Source organism: Oncorhynchus keta, unplaced genomic scaffold (assembly GCF_023373465.1).
Source record: "Oncorhynchus keta strain PuntledgeMale-10-30-2019 unplaced genomic scaffold, Oket_V2 Un_contig_907_pilon_pilon, whole genome shotgun sequence".
Taxonomy (NCBI): domain Eukaryota; kingdom Metazoa; phylum Chordata; class Actinopteri; order Salmoniformes; family Salmonidae; genus Oncorhynchus; species Oncorhynchus keta.
Window position 1 is genome coordinate 52,501 of NW_026290378.1, and position 20,000 is coordinate 72,500.

The 20,000-nt window shown below is 45.5% G+C and overlaps 1 protein-coding gene across 1 annotated transcript in view; it reads right to left on the reverse strand.

Moving 5' to 3' along the window:
• Positions 1-20,000, reverse strand: part of LOC127927029 (plexin-A4-like) — a gene marked incomplete at its 3' end in the record, with an annotated part of 120,005 nt that overhangs the window by 48,236 nt on the left and 51,769 nt on the right. The window contains exon 2 of the mRNA XM_052512679.1: positions 17,773-17,873. Coding sequence (XP_052368639.1) covers positions 17,773-17,873 — 101 coding nt within the window. The remainder of the gene's footprint in view (positions 1-17,772; positions 17,874-20,000) is intronic.

A 20,000-nucleotide genomic window follows, 5' to 3' on the forward strand; every position in this document is an offset into this window, starting at 1 on the left:
TGCTGGTGATTGAGTTGGTATGGTACAGATGAGTTGAGCAGAGATGAGAAGTGCTGGTGATTGAGTGCAGATGGTATGGTACAGATGAGATTGAGCAGAGATGAGAAGTGTTGGTGATTGAGTTGGTATGGTACAGATGAGTTGAGCAGAGATGAGAAGTGTTGGTGATTGAGTTGGTATGGTACAGATGAGTTGAGCAGAGATGAGAAGTGCTGGTGATTGAGTTGGTATGGTACAGATGAGTTGAGCAGAGATGAGAAGTGCTGGTGATTGAGTTGGTATGGTACAGATGAGTTGAGCAGAGATGAGAAGTGCTGGTGATTGAGTTGGTATGGTACAGATGAGTTGAGCAGAGATGAGAAGTGCTGGTGATTGAGTTGGTATGGTACAGATGAGTTGAGCAGAGATGAGAAGTGTTGGTGATTGAGTTGGTATGGTACAGATGAGTTGAGCAGAGATGAGAAGTGCTGGTGATTGAGTTGGTATGGTACAGATGAGTTGAGCAGAGATGAGAAGTGCTGGTGATTGAGTTGGTATGGTACAGATGAGTTGAGCAGAGATGAGAAGTGCTGGTGATTGAGTTGGTATGGTACAGATGAGTTGAGCAGAGATGAGAAGTGCTGGTGATTGAGTTGGTATGGTACAGATGAGTTGAGCAGAGATGAGAAGTGCTGGTGATTGAGTTGGTATGGTACAGATGAGTTGAGCAGAGAGATGAGAAGTGCTGGTGATTGAGTTGGTATGGTACAGATGAGTTGAGCAGAGATGAGAAGTGCTGGTGATTGAGTTGGTATGGTACAGATGAGTTGAGCAGAGATGAGAAGTGCTGGTGATTGAGTTGGTATGGTACAGATGAGTTGAGCAGAGATGAGAAGTGCTGGTGATTGAGTTGGTATGGTACAGATGAGTTGAGCAGAGATGAGAAGTGTTGGTGATTGAGTTGGTATGGTACAGATGAGTTGAGCAGAGATGAGAAGTGCTGGTGATTGAGTTGGTATGGTACAGATGAGTTGAGCAGAGATGAGAAGTGTTGGTGATTGAGTTGGTATGGTACAGATGAGTTGAGCAGAGATGAGAAGTGCTGGTGATTGAGTTGGTATGGTACAGATGAGTTGAGCAGAGATGAGAAGTGTTGGTGATTGAGTTGGTATGGTACAGATGAGTTGAGCAGAGATGAGAAGTGTTGGTGATTGAGTTGGTATGGTACAGATGAGTTGAGCAGAGATGAGAAGTGCTGGTGATTGAGTTGGTATGGTACAGATGAGTTGAGCAGAGATGAGAAGTGTTGGTGATTGAGTTGGTATGGTACAGATGAGTTGAGCAGAGATGAGAAGTGCTGGTGATTGAGTTGGTATGGTACAGATGAGTTGAGCAGAGATGAGAAGTGTATGGTGATTGAGTTGGTGATTATGGTACAGATGAGTTGAGCAGAGATGAGAAGTGTTGGTGATTGAGTTGGTATGGTACAGATGAGTTGAGCAGAGATGAGAAGTGCTGGTGATTGAGTTGGTATGGTACAGATGAGTTGAGCAGAGATGAGAAGTGCTGGTGATTGAGTTGGTATGGTACAGATGAGTTGAGCAGAGATGAGAAGTGCTGGTGATTGAGTTGGTATGTTGCAGATGAGTTGAGCAGAGATGAGAAGTGCTGGTGATTGAGTTGGTATGGTACAGATGAGTTGAGCAGAGATGAGAAGTGCTGGTGATTGAGTTGGTATGGTACAGATGAGTTGAGCAGAGATGAGAAGTGCTGGTGATTGAGTTGGTATGGTACAGATGAGTTGAGCAGAGATGAGAAGTGTTGGTGATTGAGTTGGTATGGTACAGATGAGTTGAGCAGAGATGAGAAGTGCTGGTGATTGAGTTGGTATGGTACAGATGAGTTGAGCAGAGATGAGAAGTGCTGGTGATTGAGTTGGTATGGTACAGATGAGTTGAGCAGAGATGAGAAGTGTTGGTGATTGAGTTGGTATGGTACAGATGAGTTGAGCAGAGATGAGAAGTGCTGGTGATTGAGTTGGTATGGTACAGATGAGTTGAGCAGAGATGAGAAGTGCTGGTGATTGAGTTGGTATGGTACAGATGAGTTGAGCAGAGATGAGAAGTGCTGGTGATTGAGTTGGTATGGTACAGATGAGTTGAGCAGAGATGAGAAGTGCTGGTGATTGAGTTGGTATGGTACAGATGAGTTGAGCAGAGATGAGAAGTGCTGGTGATTGAGTTGGTATGGTACAGATGAGTTGAGCAGAGATGAGAAGTGCTGGTGATTGAGTTGGTATGGTACAGATGAGTTGAGCAGAGATGAGAAGTGTTGGTGATTGAGTTGGTATGGTACAGATGAGTTGAGCAGAGATGAGAAGTGTTGGTGATTGAGTTGGTATGGTACAGATGAGTTGAGCAGAGATGAGAAGTGCTGGTGATTGAGTTGGTATGGTACAGATGAGTTGAGCAGAGATGAGAAGTGTTGGTGATTGAGTTGGTATGGTACAGATGAGTTGAGCAGAGATGAGAAGTGCTGGTGATTGAGTTGGTATGGTACAGATGAGTTGAGCAGAGATGAGAAGTGCTGGTGATTGAGTTGGTATGGTACAGATGAGTTGAGCAGAGATGAGAAGTGTTGGTGATTGAGTTGGTATGGTACAGATGAGTTGAGCAGAGATGAGAAGTGCTGGTGATTGAGTTGGTATGGTACAGATGAGTTGAGCAGAGATGAGAAGTGCTGGTGATTGAGTTGGTATGGTACAGATGAGTTGAGCAGAGATGAGAAGTGTTGGTGATTGAGTTGGTATGTACAGATGAGTTGAGCAGAGATGAGAGAAGTGTTGGTGATTGAGTTGGTATGGTACAGATGAGTTGAGCAGAGATGAGAAGTGCTGGTGATTGAGTTGGTATGGTACAGATGAGTTGAGCAGAGATGAGAAGTGCTGGTGATTGAGTTGGTATGGTACAGATGAGTTGAGCAGAGATGAGAGAAGTGTTGGTGATTGAGTTGGTATGGTACAGATGAGTTGAGCAGAGATGAGAGAAGTGCTGGTGATTGATTTGGTATGGTACAGATGAGTTGAGCAGAGATGAGAGAAGTGCTGGTGATTGATTTGGTATGGTACAGATGAGTTGAGCAGAGATGAGAGAAGTGCTGGTGATTGAGTTGGTATGGTACAGATGAGTTGAGCAGAGATGAGAAGTGTTGGTGATTGAGTTGGTATGGTACAGATGAGTTGAGCAGAGATGAGAAGTGCTGGTGATTGAGTTGGTATGGTACAGATGAGTTGAGCAGAGATGAGAAGTGCTGGTGATTGAGTTGGTATGGTACAGATGAGTTGAGCAGTGATGAGAAGTGCTGGTGATTGAGTTGGTATGGTACAGATGAGTTGAGCAGAGATGAGAAGTGTTGGTGATTGAGTTGGTATGGTACAGATGAGTTGAGCAGAGATGAGAAGTGCTGGTGATTGAGTTGGTATGGTACAGATGATGTTGAGCAGAGATGAGAAGTGCTGGTGATTGAGTTGGTATGGTGCAGATGAGTTGTGTACTGGGGCAGAAGCAACCCGCTGGGATGTAAAGAGCAGATATCCCACTGGGCACACACTGGTTGAATCAACGTTGTTTCCACGTGTCCATGTTGAATTGATGTTTGTACCCATTGGGAAGCTTGATTAGCGTGTGTGTGTGTGTGTGTGTGTGTGTGTGTGTGTGTGTGTGTGTAATAATAATAATGTGTAATGTGTGTGTGTGTGTGTGTGTGTAATAATGTGTGTGTGTGTGTGTGTGTGTGTGTGTGTGTGTGTGTGTGTGTGTGTGTGTGTGTGTGTGTGTGTGTGTGGTGTGTGTGTGTGTGTGTGTGTGTGGATCAATAGTGTATTATCTGCAGCAGTCTGCTGCTCCCTCTGGTCCCAGATCCAGGGTGTCTGAGTGTCCATTACAGCCCAATGTCCATCCGCTCTGCCCCCTTCCCACTATGTATCGATGTGGAGGAGGGGGGGGTGGGGGGGGTGATGGTGGAAGGGGGAGGAGGGGGAGGGTGGGGGAGGGAGGAGGGGTGGGGGTGGGGGGTGATGGTGGAAGGAGGAGGGGGAGGGAAGGGGAGGAGGAGGGGTGGGGGGGGGGGGGTGATGGTGGAAGGAGGAGGGAGGGAAAGGAGGAGGGAGGGGGTGATGGTGGAGGAAGGAGGGAGTGGGGGTGGGGGTGGGGGGATGGAGGAAGGAGGAGGGGGAGGGAAAGGGGAGGAGGAGGGGTGGGGGGTGATGGAAGGATGAGGGGGGAGGGAAGGGGAGGAGGGGGGTGAGGGGGTGGGGGAGGAGGAGTGGGGGTGGGGGTGGGGGGAGGAGGGGGAGGAGGGATGGATGGAGGGGCATAGAATCCTTGAAGACAGAGAGGTTAACTGTCCGTGTGAATTCTCTGTCATACAACGGGAGTGACATCTGTACCAAGAGACACCTATACAGTCAGAATTGACACCATATTGATGACTTGCATGACACAATGGCAGTCGATAGTCCATCCTTGATAGACTTTCCGTAATTGATTTTTCTGCATGATCATTCCAAAAGAGGACTCAATTTGGCAGATATCGCAATATTCAATCAGTGAAAGCCACATATGGATCGTCTCACATTAACCAATAGTAGAAACATCTACAGGACGGATTAGGAAACGGAAAGGGGGGTGAAGAATAAACCCAGGTTGCATCCCAAATGGCACTATATTCCCTACATAGTGCACCACTTTAGCCTTATGGGCCCTGGTCAAAAGTAATGCACTATGTAGGAAAAAGAAAGACATTTGGGAGGCATCTCAGTGGTCTGTATGCCAAGTGTATGGCTTGGTCATTGAACATGCCTGGCACGTCCAACCCAACATTTTCCCAGGCTTTTATTGGAATCCTTTTAATGTAGGAATCCGCGGCTTGGGCGACGGACTAACCAGCCGTTCGCGTTGAAAGATCGGGGGCCTCTGACAGCGGCCATATATCTCTTTACCCCCCAACAACAACCCACACACACACTGTCGCCACCCACTTGTTGCACTGTCGACTCCGCCCCCTCCACCCATCTTCAAAAACAATACTTGCGAGACTTGAAGAAAGACAAGGCGGTTGTCTGAGGTGTGTTTTGAATTGGTCTTTCTAACCATGGAACAGTGTGTTATGAGTTTACAGCTGACAAAACATGGTTATTGGGACACAAGGCTGCCGCCCCAGGGCTCTGTGGTCCTGTCTCTGCGGGGGGCTCAAGTTACCTGGACCCTGTTAAGTATTCAGAGGGGGGGACTCAGCCAATCCATCAGACTAGCAAGGTGGAGGGGCACCAGAGATCAGGTGTCCTGTCTCCATCAGAGAGGGATGCTGTTTCTACGTTTCTGTGCCCTCCTCCTTTGCTCACTAACACACTCACCCACTCACTATTCTACTATTCTGGGCATGGGGACATGAGAAAAGAGAGATGGAGAGAGAGAGTGCGCTAAAGAGAGAGAGAGAGAGCTTGGAGTAGACGAATAGAGAAAGAGAGAGAGAGAGAGCATGGAGTAGACGAATAGAGAGAGAGAGAGAGAGAGAGAGAGAGAGAGAGCTTGGAGTAGACAAATAGAGAAAGAGAGAGAGAGAGAGCATGGAGTAGACTGAGAGAGAGAGAGAGAGAGAGAGAGAGAGAGAGAGAGAGAGAGAGAGAGAGAGAGCATGGAGTAGACAAACAGAGAAAAAGAGAGAGAGAGAGCATGGAGTAGACAAACAGAGAAAGAGAGAGAGAGAGAGCATGGAGTAGACTGAGAGAGAGAGAGAGAGAGAGAGAGAGAGAGAGAGAGAGAGAGAGAGAGAGAGAGAGAGAGCATGGAGTAGACGAATAGAGAGAGAGAGTGAGAGTGAGAGAGAGTGAGAGACGCTCAATGCTTCCTGACGGCAGCAGGGGGAGAATAACAGCCAGACAGAACAGCCAGCAGCATACCACCCAAGCTAAACAGGGACAGTTCTGGTCGGTCCCTGGATGGGAGACCACATGCTGCTGGAAGTGGTGTTGGAGGGCCAGTAGGAGGCACTCTTTCCTCTGGTCTAAAAAAATATCTCAATACGCCAGGACAGTGATTGGGGATATTCGTATATAAGGGTGTCCTGACTCTCTGTGGTCACTAAATAACACACTGCACTCATTTTAAGAGTAGGGATGTTAACTTGGCTAAATTCCCAATCTGGCCCTCATACCATCACTGCCACCTAATCATCCACAGCTTCCAATTGGCTCATTCATCCCCCCTCCTCTCCCCTGTAACTATTCCCCAGGTTGTTGCTGTAAATGAGAATGTGTTTACAGTACACTTACCTGCTGAAATAAGGGTTCAATCAAACAAGAACTAACAGTCAGAGAGGCGGATGTGGAACAGACCAGAGACACATTTATGCCCCATCTGGGTAGTACCAACCAACCCCTCTCTAATCCATGTTCCCCTACAGTGGAGAGACCGCCTGTAAGTGACCAATTTCTGTTCTCTTCCCTTCTCCTCTTGACACTAATTCTCCTGCAGGACAAGACAGCAGCAAGGCAGGCGAGCGCTCGCTTGGAGGAAATAGACGAGACAAGTGGTATTGTATCTGGCCCGATCTGACAGAACAATCTGTGGCCATAAATTACCTCTGCCTTTAAGGACATCCAGGTCAATAGACCTATAACGCTGGCTGGCTGGCTGGAAGTCACACACCTATTGGCTGTGACAGGCCAGAACCCCATGTCTATAGCCAACTGCTGCTATTCACCTGATTACATTACCTACGCAATCAAATAACATTCAGCTCAGACTCCCATACATACCACACAAGACATTCCACCAGGGGTCTCTTCACAGTCCCCAAGACATGCCACCATGGGTCTCTTTACAGTCCCCAAGTCCAAAACAAATTCATGGCAATGAACAGTATTATACGGAGAAATGATCACATGGAACTATCTTCCATCTCCATTTACTCAGCAAACAGCAAATGACCTTTAAAAACGGATTAAACAACATCTCATGGAACAAAGAGGACTATGAGGGACACACACATACAAACATACGTACACACACACACACACACACACACACACACACGCTCACACACACACACACACACACACACACACACACACACACACACACACACACACACACACACACACACACACACACACACACACACACACACACACACACACACACACACAGACACACACTAACACACAGACACACACACACTAACACAGAGACACACAGACACACTAACACAGAGACACACAGACACACTAACATACAGACACACACACACTTACAAACACACAAAAATACACACTAACACAGACACACTAACACACATACACACACACACACACACACACTAACACACAGACACACACTAACACACAGACACACTAGCACACAGACACACTAACACACAGACACACACTAACACACAGACACACACTAACACACAGACACACTAGCACACAGACACACACACACTAACACACAGGCACACACTAACACATAGACACACTAGCACACAGACACACTAACACACAGACACACTAGCACGCAGACACACAGACACACGAACACACAGACACACTACACACAGACACACAGACACACAGACACAATAACATACAGACACACACACACTTACAAACACACAAAAATACACACTAACACACAGACACACATACACACTAACACACAGACACACAGACACACACACACTAACACACAGGCACACACTAACACACAGACACACTAGCACACAGACACACTAACACACAGACACACTAGCACGCAGACACACAGACACACGAACACACAGACACACTACACACAGACACACAGACACAATAACATACAGACACACACACACTTACAAACACACAAAAATACACACTAACACACAGACACACTAACACACACACACACACACACACACACACACACACACACACACACACACACACACACACACACACACACACACACACACACACACACACACACACACACAAACACACAAACACATACACTCACACACACACACACACACACACACACACACACACACACACACACACACACACACACACACACACACACACACACACACACACACACACACACACACACACACACACACACACACACACACACACACACACACACACACACACACACACACACACCAACACTAACACACAGACACATTGGCAGACAAACACACTAACACACAAACACACTAACACACACACATACTAACATACAGACACACAGACACACAGCTTATCCACAAATATTGGCACTGTTTATATCTTTAAATTATTGTGTGTTGTGTCATAATGAGTATTGTGTAAGGATTGTGTTGTGTCATAATGAGTATTATGTGATGTAACACACAAAACTCATTGTGTGTTGCCTTACATCAGACACCAAAAAATAAAACTCAATGTTTACATCCCAGCAACATGTATGACCGATCAAACTATCTAACTAAGAGAAGAGATGAATAGAGTCTATGGTGAGAGGAGAAGAGATGAATAGAGTCTATGGTGAGAGGAGAAGAGATGAATAGAGTCTATGGTGAGAGGAGAAGAGATGAATAGAGTCTATGGTGAGAGGAGAGGAGATGAATAGAGTCTATGGTGAGAGGAGAAGAGATGAATAGAGTCTATGGTGAGAGGAGAAGAGATGAATAGAGTCTATGGTGAGAGGAGAAGAGATGAATAGAGTCTATGGTGAGGAGAAGAGATGAATAGAGTCTATGGTGAGAGGAGAAGAGATGAATAGAGTCTATGGTGAGAGGAGAAGAGATGAATAGAGTCTATGAGAGGAGAAGAGGAGATGAATAGAGTCTATGGTGAGAGGAGAAGAGATGAATAGAGTCTATGGTGAGAGGAGAAGAGATGAATAGAGTCTATGGTGAGAGGAGAAGAGATGAATAGAGTCTATGGTGAGAGGAGAAGAGATGAATAGAGTCTATGGTGAGAGGAGAAGAGATGAATAGAGTCTATGGTGAGAGGAGAAGAGATGAATAGAGTCTATGGTGAGAGGGAGAAGAGATGAATAGAGTCTATGGTGAGAGGAGAAGAGATGAATAGAGTCTATGGTGAGAGGAGAAGAGATGAATAGAGTCTATGGTGAGAGGAGAAGAGATGAATAGAGTCTATGGTGAGAGGAGAAGAGATGAATAGAGATGTAGAGTCTATGGTGAGAGGAAAGAGATGAATAGAGTCTATGGTGAGAGGAGAAGAGATGAATAGAGTCTATGGTGAGAGGAGAAGAGATGAATAGAGTCTATGAGTGAGAGGAGAAGAGATGAATAGAGTCTATGGTGAGAGGAGAAGAGATGAATAGAGTCTATGGTGAGAGGAGAAGAGATGAATAGAGTCTATGGTGAGAGGAGAAGAGATGAATAGAGTCTATGGTGAGAGGAGAAGAGATGAATAGAGTCTATGGTGAGAGGAGAAGAGATGAATAGAGTCTATGGTGAGAGGAGAAGAGATGAATAGAGTCTATGGTGAGAGGAGAAGAGATGAATAGAGTCTATGGTGAGAGGAGAAGAGATGAATAGAGTCTATGGTGAGAGGAGAAGAGATGAATAGAGTCTATGGTGAGAGGAGAAGAGATGAATAGAGTCTATGGTGAGAGGAGAGGAGATGAATAGAGTCTATGGTGAGAGGAGAAGAGATGAATAGAGTCTATGGTGAGAGGAGAAGAGATGAATAGAGTCTATGGTGAGAGGAGAAGAGATTAATAGAGTCTATGGTGAGAGGAGAAGAGATGAATAGAGTCTATGGTGAGAGGAGAAGAGATGAATAGAGTCTATGGTGAGAGGAGAAGAGATGAATAGAGTCTATGGTGAGAGGAGAAGAGATGAATAGAGTCTATGGTGAGAGGAGAAGAGATGAATAGAGTCTATGGTGAGAGGAGAAGAGATGAATAGAGTCTATGGTGAGAGGAGAAGAGATGAATAGAGTCTATGGTGAGAGGAGAAGAGATGAATAGAGTCTATGGTGAGAGGAGAAGAGATGAATAGAGTCTATGGTGAGAGGAGAAGAGATGAATAGAGTCTATGGTGAGAGGAGAAGAGATGAATAGAGTCTATGGTGAGAGGAGAAGAGATGAATAGAGTCTATGGTGAGAGGAGGAGAGATTAATAGAGTCTATGGTGAGAGGAGAAGAGATGAATAGAGTCTATGGTGAGAGGAGAAGAGATGAATAGAGTCTATGGTGAGAGGAGAAGAGATGAATAGAGTCTATGGTGAGACACTGAAGGAGAGGAGATGAATAGAGTCTATGGTGAGACACTGAAGGAGAGGAGATGAATAGAGTCTATGGTGAGACACTGAAGGAGAGGAGATGAATAGAGTCTATGGTGAGACACTGAAGGAGAGGAGATGAATAGAGTCTATGGTGAGACACTGAAGGAGAGGAGATGAATAGAGTCTATGGTGAGACACTGAAGGAGAGGAGATGAATAGAGTCTATGGTGAGAGGAGAAGAGATTAATAGAGTCTATGGTGAGACACTGAAGGAGAGGAGATGAATAGAGTCTATGATGAGACACTGAAGGAGAGGAGATGAATAGAGTCTATGGTGAGAGGAGAAGAGATTAATAGAGTCTATGGTGAGACACTGAAGGAGAGAAGAAGAGATGGATAGAGTCTATGGTGAGACACTGAGGAAGAAGAGATTAATAGAGTCTATGGCGAGAGGAGAAGAGATGAATAGAGTCTATGGTGAGAGGAGAAGAGATGAATAGAGTCTATGGTGAGAGGAGAAGAGATTTATAGAGTCTATGGTGAGACACTGAAGGAGAAGAGAAGAGATGAAGAGTCTATGGTGAGACATTGAAGGAGAGGAGAGGCGAATAGAGTCTATAGTGAGACACTAAAGGAGAGTAGAGATGAATAGAGTCTATAGTGAGACACTAAAGGAGAGGAGAAGAGATTAATAGAGTCTATGGTGAGACACTAAAGGAGAGAAGAGATGAATAGAGTCTATGGTGAGAGGAGAAGAGATTAGTAGAGTCTATGGTGAGACACTAAAGGAGAGGAGAAGAGATGAATAGAGTCCATGTTGAGACACTGAAGGAGAGGAGATGAATAGAGTCTATGGTGAGACACTAAAGAAGAGAAGAGATGAATAGAGTCTATGGTGAGAGGAGAAGGAGAGGAGAATAGATGAATAGAGTCTATGGTGAGACACTAAAGGAGAGAAGAGATGAATAGAGTCTATGTTGAGACACTGAAGGAGAAGAGAAGAGATGAATAGAGATGAAGGAGAGGAGATGAATAGAGTCTATGGTGAGACACTGAAGGAGAGGAGATGAATAGAGTCTATGGTGAGACACTGAAGGAGAAGATGAATAGAGTCTATGAATAGAGTCTATGGTAAGACACTGAAGGAGAGGAGATGAATAGAGTCTATGGTGAGACAGAGAGGAGAGAGGAGTCTATGGTGAGACATAGAGTCTATGGTGAGAGGAGGAGAGGAGAAGAGATTAATAGAGTCTATGGTGAGACACTAAAGGAGAGAAGAGATGAATAGAGTCTATGTTGAGAGGAGAAGGAGAGGAGAATAGATGAATAGAGTCTATGGTGAGACACTGAAGGAGAGGAGATGAATAGAGTCTATGGTGAGAGGAGAATAGAGGACACAAACAAGGTCTCACTTTGTGACTTTGCCTTTGACCTCCAGTGGTGGAGCAACACAGACACACCAAGGCTGTGTACTCTGTCCGCTAATGCACTCTCCACCCCTGAGACATCAACACACACACACACACACACACACACACACACACACACACACACACACACACACACACACACACATACACACACACACACACACACACACACACACACACACACACACACACACACACACACACACACACACACACACACACACACACACACACACACACACACACACACACTTTACAAGCCCCTCCTTTCTTTCCCTCTGTCACTAGCTCTCTCTGCGTCACTCTTTCCTCACTTACTAGCTGTGTTCTCTGATTTTGGCAATTCAATTTCAATTCAAGGGCTTTATTGGCATGGGAAACATATGTTAACATTGCCAAAGCAAGTGAAATAGATAATAAACAAAAGCTAAATAAACAATACAAATTTACAGTGAACCAGTTCAAAAAGAATAAAGACATTTCAAATGTCCTTTCAAATCAAATCAAAATGTATTTGTCACATACACATGGTTGGCAGATGTTAATGCGAATGTATCGAAATGCTTGTGCTTCTAGTTCCGACCATGCAGTAATATCTAACAAGAAATCTGACAATTTCACAACAACTACCTTATGCACACAAGTGTAAAGTAATGAATAAGAATATGTACATATAAATATATGGATGAGTGATGGCCGAACGACATAAGGCAAGATGCAGTAGATGGTATAGAGTACAGTATATACATATGAGATGAGTAATGTAGGGTATGTAAACAATTTATAAAGTGGCATTGTTTAAAGTGGCTAGTGATACATTTATTACATCCAATTTATAATTATTAGAGTGGCTAGAGATGAAACAGTCTGATGGCCTTGAGATAGAAGCTGTTTTTCAGTCTCTCGGTCCCAGCTTTGATGCACCTGTACTGACCTCGCCTTCTGGATGATGGCGGGGTGAACAGGCAGTGGCTCGGTGGTTGTTGTCCTTGATGATCTTTATGGCCTTCCGGTGACATCGGGTTTTGTAGGTGTCCTAGAGGCCAGGTAGTTTGCCCCCGGTGATGCATTGTGCAGACCTCACTACCCTCTGGAGAGCCTTTGGGTTGTGGGGGGAGCCGTTGCAGTACCAGGCGGTGATACAGCCCGACAGGATGCTCTCGATTGTGCATCTAAAAGTTTGTGAGTGTTTTTTATCCGCCTCCTGAGGTTGAAGAGGCGCTGCTGTGCTAGTATTCTTTTTGGAGTCCGTGATTGACTGTAGACCCTGCCACATACCTCTTGTGTCTGAGCCGTTGAATTGAGATTCTACTTTGTCTCTATACTGACGCTTAGCTTGTTTGATTGCCTTGCGGAGGGAATAGCTACACTGTTTTAATTTGGTCATGTTTCCGGTCGCTTTGCCCTGATATCAGTTTTACGTGAATGCTGCCATCAATCCACGGTTTCTGGTTGGGGAAGGTTTTAATAGTCACTGTGGGTACAACATCACCGATGCACTTGCTAATAAACTCGCTCACCGAATCAACGTATACATGAATGTTGTTGTCCGACGATATGTTGAACATATCCCAGTCCATGTGATTGAAGCAATCTTGAAGCGTGGAATCCGATTGGTCGGACCAGCGTTGAACAGACCTGAGCACGGGCGTTTCCTGTTTTAGTTTCTGTCTATAGGCTGGGAGCAACAAAATGGAGTCGTGGTCAGATTTTCCGAAAGGAGGGCGGGGGAGGGCTTTGTATGCGTCACGGAATTTAGAACAACAATGATCCAGGATTTTGCCAGCCTGGGTCGCGCATTCGATATGCTGATAAAATTTAGGGAGCCTTGTTTTCAGATTAGCCTTGTTAAAATCCCCAGCTACAGTAAATGCAGCCTCAGGATATGTGGTCTCTAGTTTACATAGAGTCCAATGAAGTTCTTTCAGGGCCGTCGATGGGTCTACTTGGGGGGGAGATACACAACTGTGATTGTAATCGAAGAGAATGCTCTTGGTAAATAATGCGGTCGGCATTTGACTGTAAGGTGAACAAAATGAACTTGTTATGACTTGTTATGATCACACCACGTCTCGTTAATCATAAGGCATACACCCCCGCCCTTCTTCTTACCAGAGAGATGTTTGTTTCTGTAGGCCCAATGCATGAAGAAACCAGGTGGCTGTACCGACTCTGATAATGTATCCCGAGTGAGCCATGTTTCCGTGAAACAGAGAATGTTGCCATCTCTGATGTCTCTCTGGAAGGCAACCCTTGCTCGGATTTCATCTACCTTGTTGTCAAGAGACTGGACATTGGCGAGTTGTATACTCGGGAGAGGTGCCCGATGTGCCCGTCTCACGGAGCCTGACCAGAAGACCGCTCCGTCTGCCCATTCTGCGACACCGTTGTTTTGCCGGTCGCCGGCTGCGATCCGATCCATTGTCCTGGGTGGTGGACCAGACAGTGGATCCGCTTTGGGAAAGTCGTATTCCTAGTCATAATGCTGGTGAGTTGAGAGGATGTTGGTGAGTTGGGAGGAACTATTGGATATGAGAACAACTTCTTATATCCAGTAGTTCTTCCCGGCTGTATGTAATAAGACTTTAGATTTCCTGGGGTAACAGTGTAAGAAATAATACATAAAAAAACAAAATACTGCATAGATTCCTAGGAACACGAAGTGAGGCGTCTCTGTCGGCGCCGGAAGTACTGTATATTATGTATATTATGTCTTAATAAAGTTTTGTAAGGATGTGAAAATAGTTAAAGTACCAAAGGAAAAATTAATTAACATAAATATGGGTTGTATTTACAATTGTGTTTGTTCTTCACTGGTTGCCCTTTTCTTGTGACAACAGGTCAGAAATCTTGCTGCTGTGATGGCACACTGTGGTATTTCACCCAATAGATATGGGAGTTTATCAAAATTGGATTTGTTTTTGATTTCTTTCTGGATCTGTGTAATCTGAGGGAAATAAGTGTCTCTAATATGGGCATACATTTGCCAGGAGGTTAGGAAGATCAGCTCAGTTTCCACCTCATTTTGTGGGCAGTCAGCACATAGCCTGTCTTCTCTTGAGAGCCAAGTCTGCCATTGGCTGCCTTTCTCAATAGCAAGGCTTTGCTTACTGAATCTGTACATAGTCAAAGTTTGGGTCAGGTGTTCTGCCACTGTGTACTCTCTGTTTATGGCCAAATAGCAACCTAGTTTTTGTAAATTCTTTCCAATGTGTCAAGTAATTATCTAATTGTTTTCTCATGATTTGGTTGGGTCTAATTGTGTTGCTGTCCTGGGACTCTGTGGGGTCTGTTTGTGTTTGTGGACAGAGACCCAGGACCAGCTTGCTTAGGGGGCTCTTTTCCAGGTTCATTTCTCTGTAGGTGATGGCATTGTTATGGAAGGTTTGGGAATCGCTTCCTTTTAGGTGGTTGTAGAATTTAATGTCTCTTTTCTGGATTTTGATAATTAGTGGGTATCGGGCTAATTCTGCTCTGTATGCATTATTCGGTGTTACCTGTGGCGCTGATGTTTAGACCGAGGTAGGTATAGTTTTTTTGTGTGTTCTAGGGCAACGGTGTGTAGATGGAATTTGTATTCGTGGTCCTGGCAACTGGACGTTTTTTGTACCACCATTATTTTTGTCTTAATGAGATTTACTGCCAGGGCCCAGGTTTGACAGAATCTGTACAGAAGCACCCGATCATCTGCAAATAGTAGACATTTGACTTCAGATTCTAGTAGGGTGAGGCCGGGTGCTGCAGACTGTTCTAGTGCCCTCGCCAATGTGTTGATATATGTTGAAGAGGGTGGGGCTTAAGCTGCATCCCTGTCTCACCCCCTGTCCCTGTGGAAAGAAACGTGTGTTTTTTTGCCAATTTTAACCGCACACTTGTTGTTTGTGTACATGATTGTATAATGATGTATGTTTTTCCCACAACACCACTTTCCATCAATTTGATGGGGTATTGTGTGTAGGCCAGCGACCTAAAAAATCTAAATTTAATCCATTTAAAATTCAGGCTCTAAAAAGTCAAGGGGTGTGAGTACTTTCTGAAGGAACTGTGTATATATACTGAACAAAAATATAAACGCAATACGCAAAAATGTAAAAGATTTTACTGAGTTACAGTTCATATGAGGAAATCAATCAATTGAAGTAAATTCATTAGGCACTAATATATGGATTTCACATGACTGGGAATACAGATATACATCTGTTGGTCACAGATACCTTGAATAAATTGTCGTCACAATGGGCCTCAGGATCCCAAACCATACCTGCCTATACCATAACCCCACCGCCACCATGGGGCACTCTGTTCACAACATCAGCAAGCTGCTCGCCGACAGGTCTGCTGGTTTGAGGTCGGTTGGATGTACTGACAGATTCTCTAAAACTATGTTGGAGGCGGTTTATGGAGAAATTCACATAAAATAATCTGGTAACAGTTCTGGTGGACATTCCTGCAGTCAACATGCCAATTGTACGCTGTGGCATTTTGTTGTGTGACAAAACTGCACATTTTAGAGTGTCCTTTTATTGTCCCCCGCACAAGGTGCACTTGTGTGATGATCATGCTGTTAATCAGTTTCTTGATATGCCACACCTGTCAGGTGGATGGATTATCTTGGCAGAGGAGAAATGCTCACTAGCAGGAATGTAAACAAATGTGCTTTATGTGCGTATGGGAACAACACTTTACATGTTGCGTTTATATTTTTGTTCAGTGTATATCTCTCTGTCTCTCTTCCAGTTTGTCGCTCCCATCCCCGTTTATGGTGTAATGCTTTAGTTCCACTGTGTTTTCTCTGTCACAGTAGCTGCAGCTTCTCTGCCCTTCCATGGTCCTCTGTGTGCCAGCAGGGCCGTGTGTAGGGCTGGAGGTGCTGAGCACACCTGCCTGAGATGTGCTCCACCGATACACAGAGGAGGGGTGGGAGACACACACACACACACACACACACACACACACACACACACACACACACACACACACACACACACACACACACACACACACACACACACACACACACACACACACACACACACACACACACACACACACACACACACACCACCCCAGGGCCATCAGCAAGAGCACAAGAATCCAATTTTCAATTTAAAGTGGAGTGAGAAATATACCTGGCCCCCAGGGCCTCTAGCCAGCACTATCTCTGACTCCAATACAGTGGAGGGGGGATGGAGTGAGGGTATGGGGGATTGGCAGCGACAATGTGTGTGAGAGAGGGCGAGATACAGAGTGAAAGACAGAGATAGAAAGAGAGAGAATGTGAGTGAGTGTGTAAGAGAAAGAGAGAAAGAGAGAGATGAATAGAGTGAGTCAATTAGTGAAAAAGAGCAAGTGAGTTAGAGAGAAAGAGAGAGAGAGAGAGAGAGAGAGAGAGAGAGAGAGAGAGAGAGAGAGAGAGAGAGAGAGAGAGAGAGAGAGAGAGAGAGACTATGTGTGGGCTATCACGATACCCACATCCGCCCTAAGTTCTTCTGAGTTTTCTTCCTCCCTCTCCCTCCCTGTCCTGTCTCCCCTGTCCTGTCTCCCTGTCCTGTCTCCCCTGTCTCCCTGTCCTCCCTGTCCTCCCTGTCCTGTCTCCCCCTGTCCTGTCCTCTCCCTGTCCTGTCTCCCTGTCATGTCTCCCTGTCCTGTCTCCCTGTCATGTCTCCCTGTCCTGTCTCCCTGTCATGTCTCCCTGTCCTGTCTCCCTGTCCTGTCTCCCTGTCCTGTCTCCCTGTCCTGTCTCCCTGTGTCCATCAGTGCCCTGGCAGTAATCATGGTATTTATACTCCCAGAGGAGTCTGGTTTCTGGAAGGAAAACGAGGCCAGGGGTTTTGGTTGGTAATGGATCTGAGGGGCCTGGCAGCATGCCTATCCCCAGGAACCCTATCTGAGTCTGGGAGTGGCGGTAAGGCCCCTAAGTGCATTGGCCCAGGCGTCTCATCCCTACTCAACCCACCCAGCCAAACACAGACCACCTGTCTGTTCATGAGTCACATTTGATCAATACCACTCGACAGCAGTATTGTAGAAAACATTTCAGAAAACTTCAAACTGATGTAAATTGCTTTGTATTGCACTTACATGTTGTGCAGGACACACCAGCCACAGTGAGGGTCTCCTGAGCCCAGACACTCGCTGCAGGTGGAGTACTGGCCACAGGCTTCCACTGGTACCCTCGTCATCTACACAGAGAGAGAGATACACACAGAGTTATAGCCTGGTTACAGACAGAGAAACAAGGTAGGAGTGAAGGAGAGGAAGTGAGAAAGAGAGGAGGAGAGAAGGAGGGGAGTATGAGTGAAGGTATGGGTGTTGGGTTATTTCATGATTATCAGATATCAATATCAGCTCACACACAGACACCCTTCACTCCTCTTCAGTCAATACATATAGGACTCATCTCTGGTTCATAGTTAATCACTATGATTTATAACCATGCCAATGCTGACTGGCATTGACTGGCACTGACAGGCATTGGTATTGAGTGCCAGTGCTCTGGGGCAGGGCTGAAACAGACGGGAGAGTTCCACTCTGTGCAGAGGGCAGTGCCTCATTGTCTCCATGGTAACAACACCGAGCGCTCCCAGTGTCAACTGCATTTGATTAATGAGCCGTCATTGGAGGATGACCGCTGTCACTCAAATTGGTCGTGGGTGACAGCAGGGAGGGGGGAAGGGGCAGAGAGAGAGGAGATCATCACAGGGACATCATGTCCCATCACTATTGGTTTATAGAGAAGGCACTGCTGTTCATGATATTGGTGTGTGTTTGTCTGTGTTGTTCGTGTGTGTTCGTGTGTGTTGTGTGTGTGTGTTCGTGTGTGTGTGTGTGTGTGTGTGTGTGTGTGTGTGTGTGTGTGTGTGTGTGTGTGTGTGTGTGTGTGTGTGTGTGTGTGTGTGTGTGTGTGTGTGTGTGTGTGTGTGTGTGTGTGTGTGTGTGTGTGTGTGTGTGTGTGTGTGTGTGTGTGTGTGTGTGTGTGTGTGTGTGTGTAACCCCCCTTGTGTGTGTGTGTGTGTGTGTGTGTGTGATGTGTGTCAATATCTAGAAAAGTTCAGTCATGCTTTGTGACACCTTCCACACATCATCATCAGACATTTACAGCTTTGCTGAAGTTAACAGTTTTGTGTGATGCATCCAACATTTGTGCCTAAAGAATGTGTGTGTGTGTGTGTGCCCATACTTCTATACTCACAGTGTGTGTGTGTGTGTGTGTGTGTTTGTGTGTGTGTGTGTGTGTGTGTGTGTGTGTGTGTCAAAGTGGTGTGTGTGTGTGTGTTACCATGTTGTGTGTGTGTGTGTGTGTGTGTGTGTGTGTGTGCATAAACTATACTAACCCCCCCTTCCCACTCCAAAAAAGGAAATGACTCTTTCCTGTGAGATGGAGCATCTCAATATCTAGAAAAGTTCAGTCATGCTTTGGTGACACCTTCCACACATCATCATCAGACATTTACAGCTTTGCTGGAAGTTAACAGTTTTCTGTGGATGCATCCAACATTTCTGCCTAAAGAATCCACCAAAATACTTGCAGATGAGAAACTATGCAATTACCTGGAAAAGGTTTTTGAGGAAAAATGGAAGTAGCTCGCCCATACTAAAACTCACAGGGCAACAACTGCACTGACATTTAGTAAGTGTGAAGCTTGATGCTATTCATAACGTAGTAAAACCTATCAGAGAACATTATCTCTGATTTTACCCTCGGGGGAGATCAAAGTGGCTTAAAACATGACGCTTTTTACCATATTTTTAAATGGATGTTCTATTGTGGAGGAGAGGAGAGAGTGCAGGTTGTAAGAGCATTTCTCCAGACAAACTAGGAGAACCCATCTCTCCTCTCCAGACAGACATTCTCCAGACAGACTAGGAGAACCCATCTCTCCTCTCCAGACAGACTAGGGAGAACCCATCTCCTCTCCAGACAGACTAGGGAGAACCCATCTCTCCTCTCCAGACAGACTAGGGAGAACCCATCTCTCCTCTCCAGACAGACTAGGGAGAACCCATCTCTCCTCTCCAGACAAACTAGGAGAACCCATCTCTCTCTCCAGACAGACTAGGGAGAACCCATCTCTCCTCTCCAACAGACTAGGAGAACCCATCTCTCCTCTCCAGACAGACTAGGAGAACCCATCTCTCTTCTCCAGACAGACTAGGGAGAACCCATCTCTCCTCTCCAGACAGACTAGGGAGAACCCATCTCTCCTCTCCAGACAGACTAGGGAGAACCCATCTCTCCTCTCCAGACAGACTAGGGAGAACCCATCTCTCCTCTCCAGACAGACTAGGAGAACCCATCTCTCCTCTCC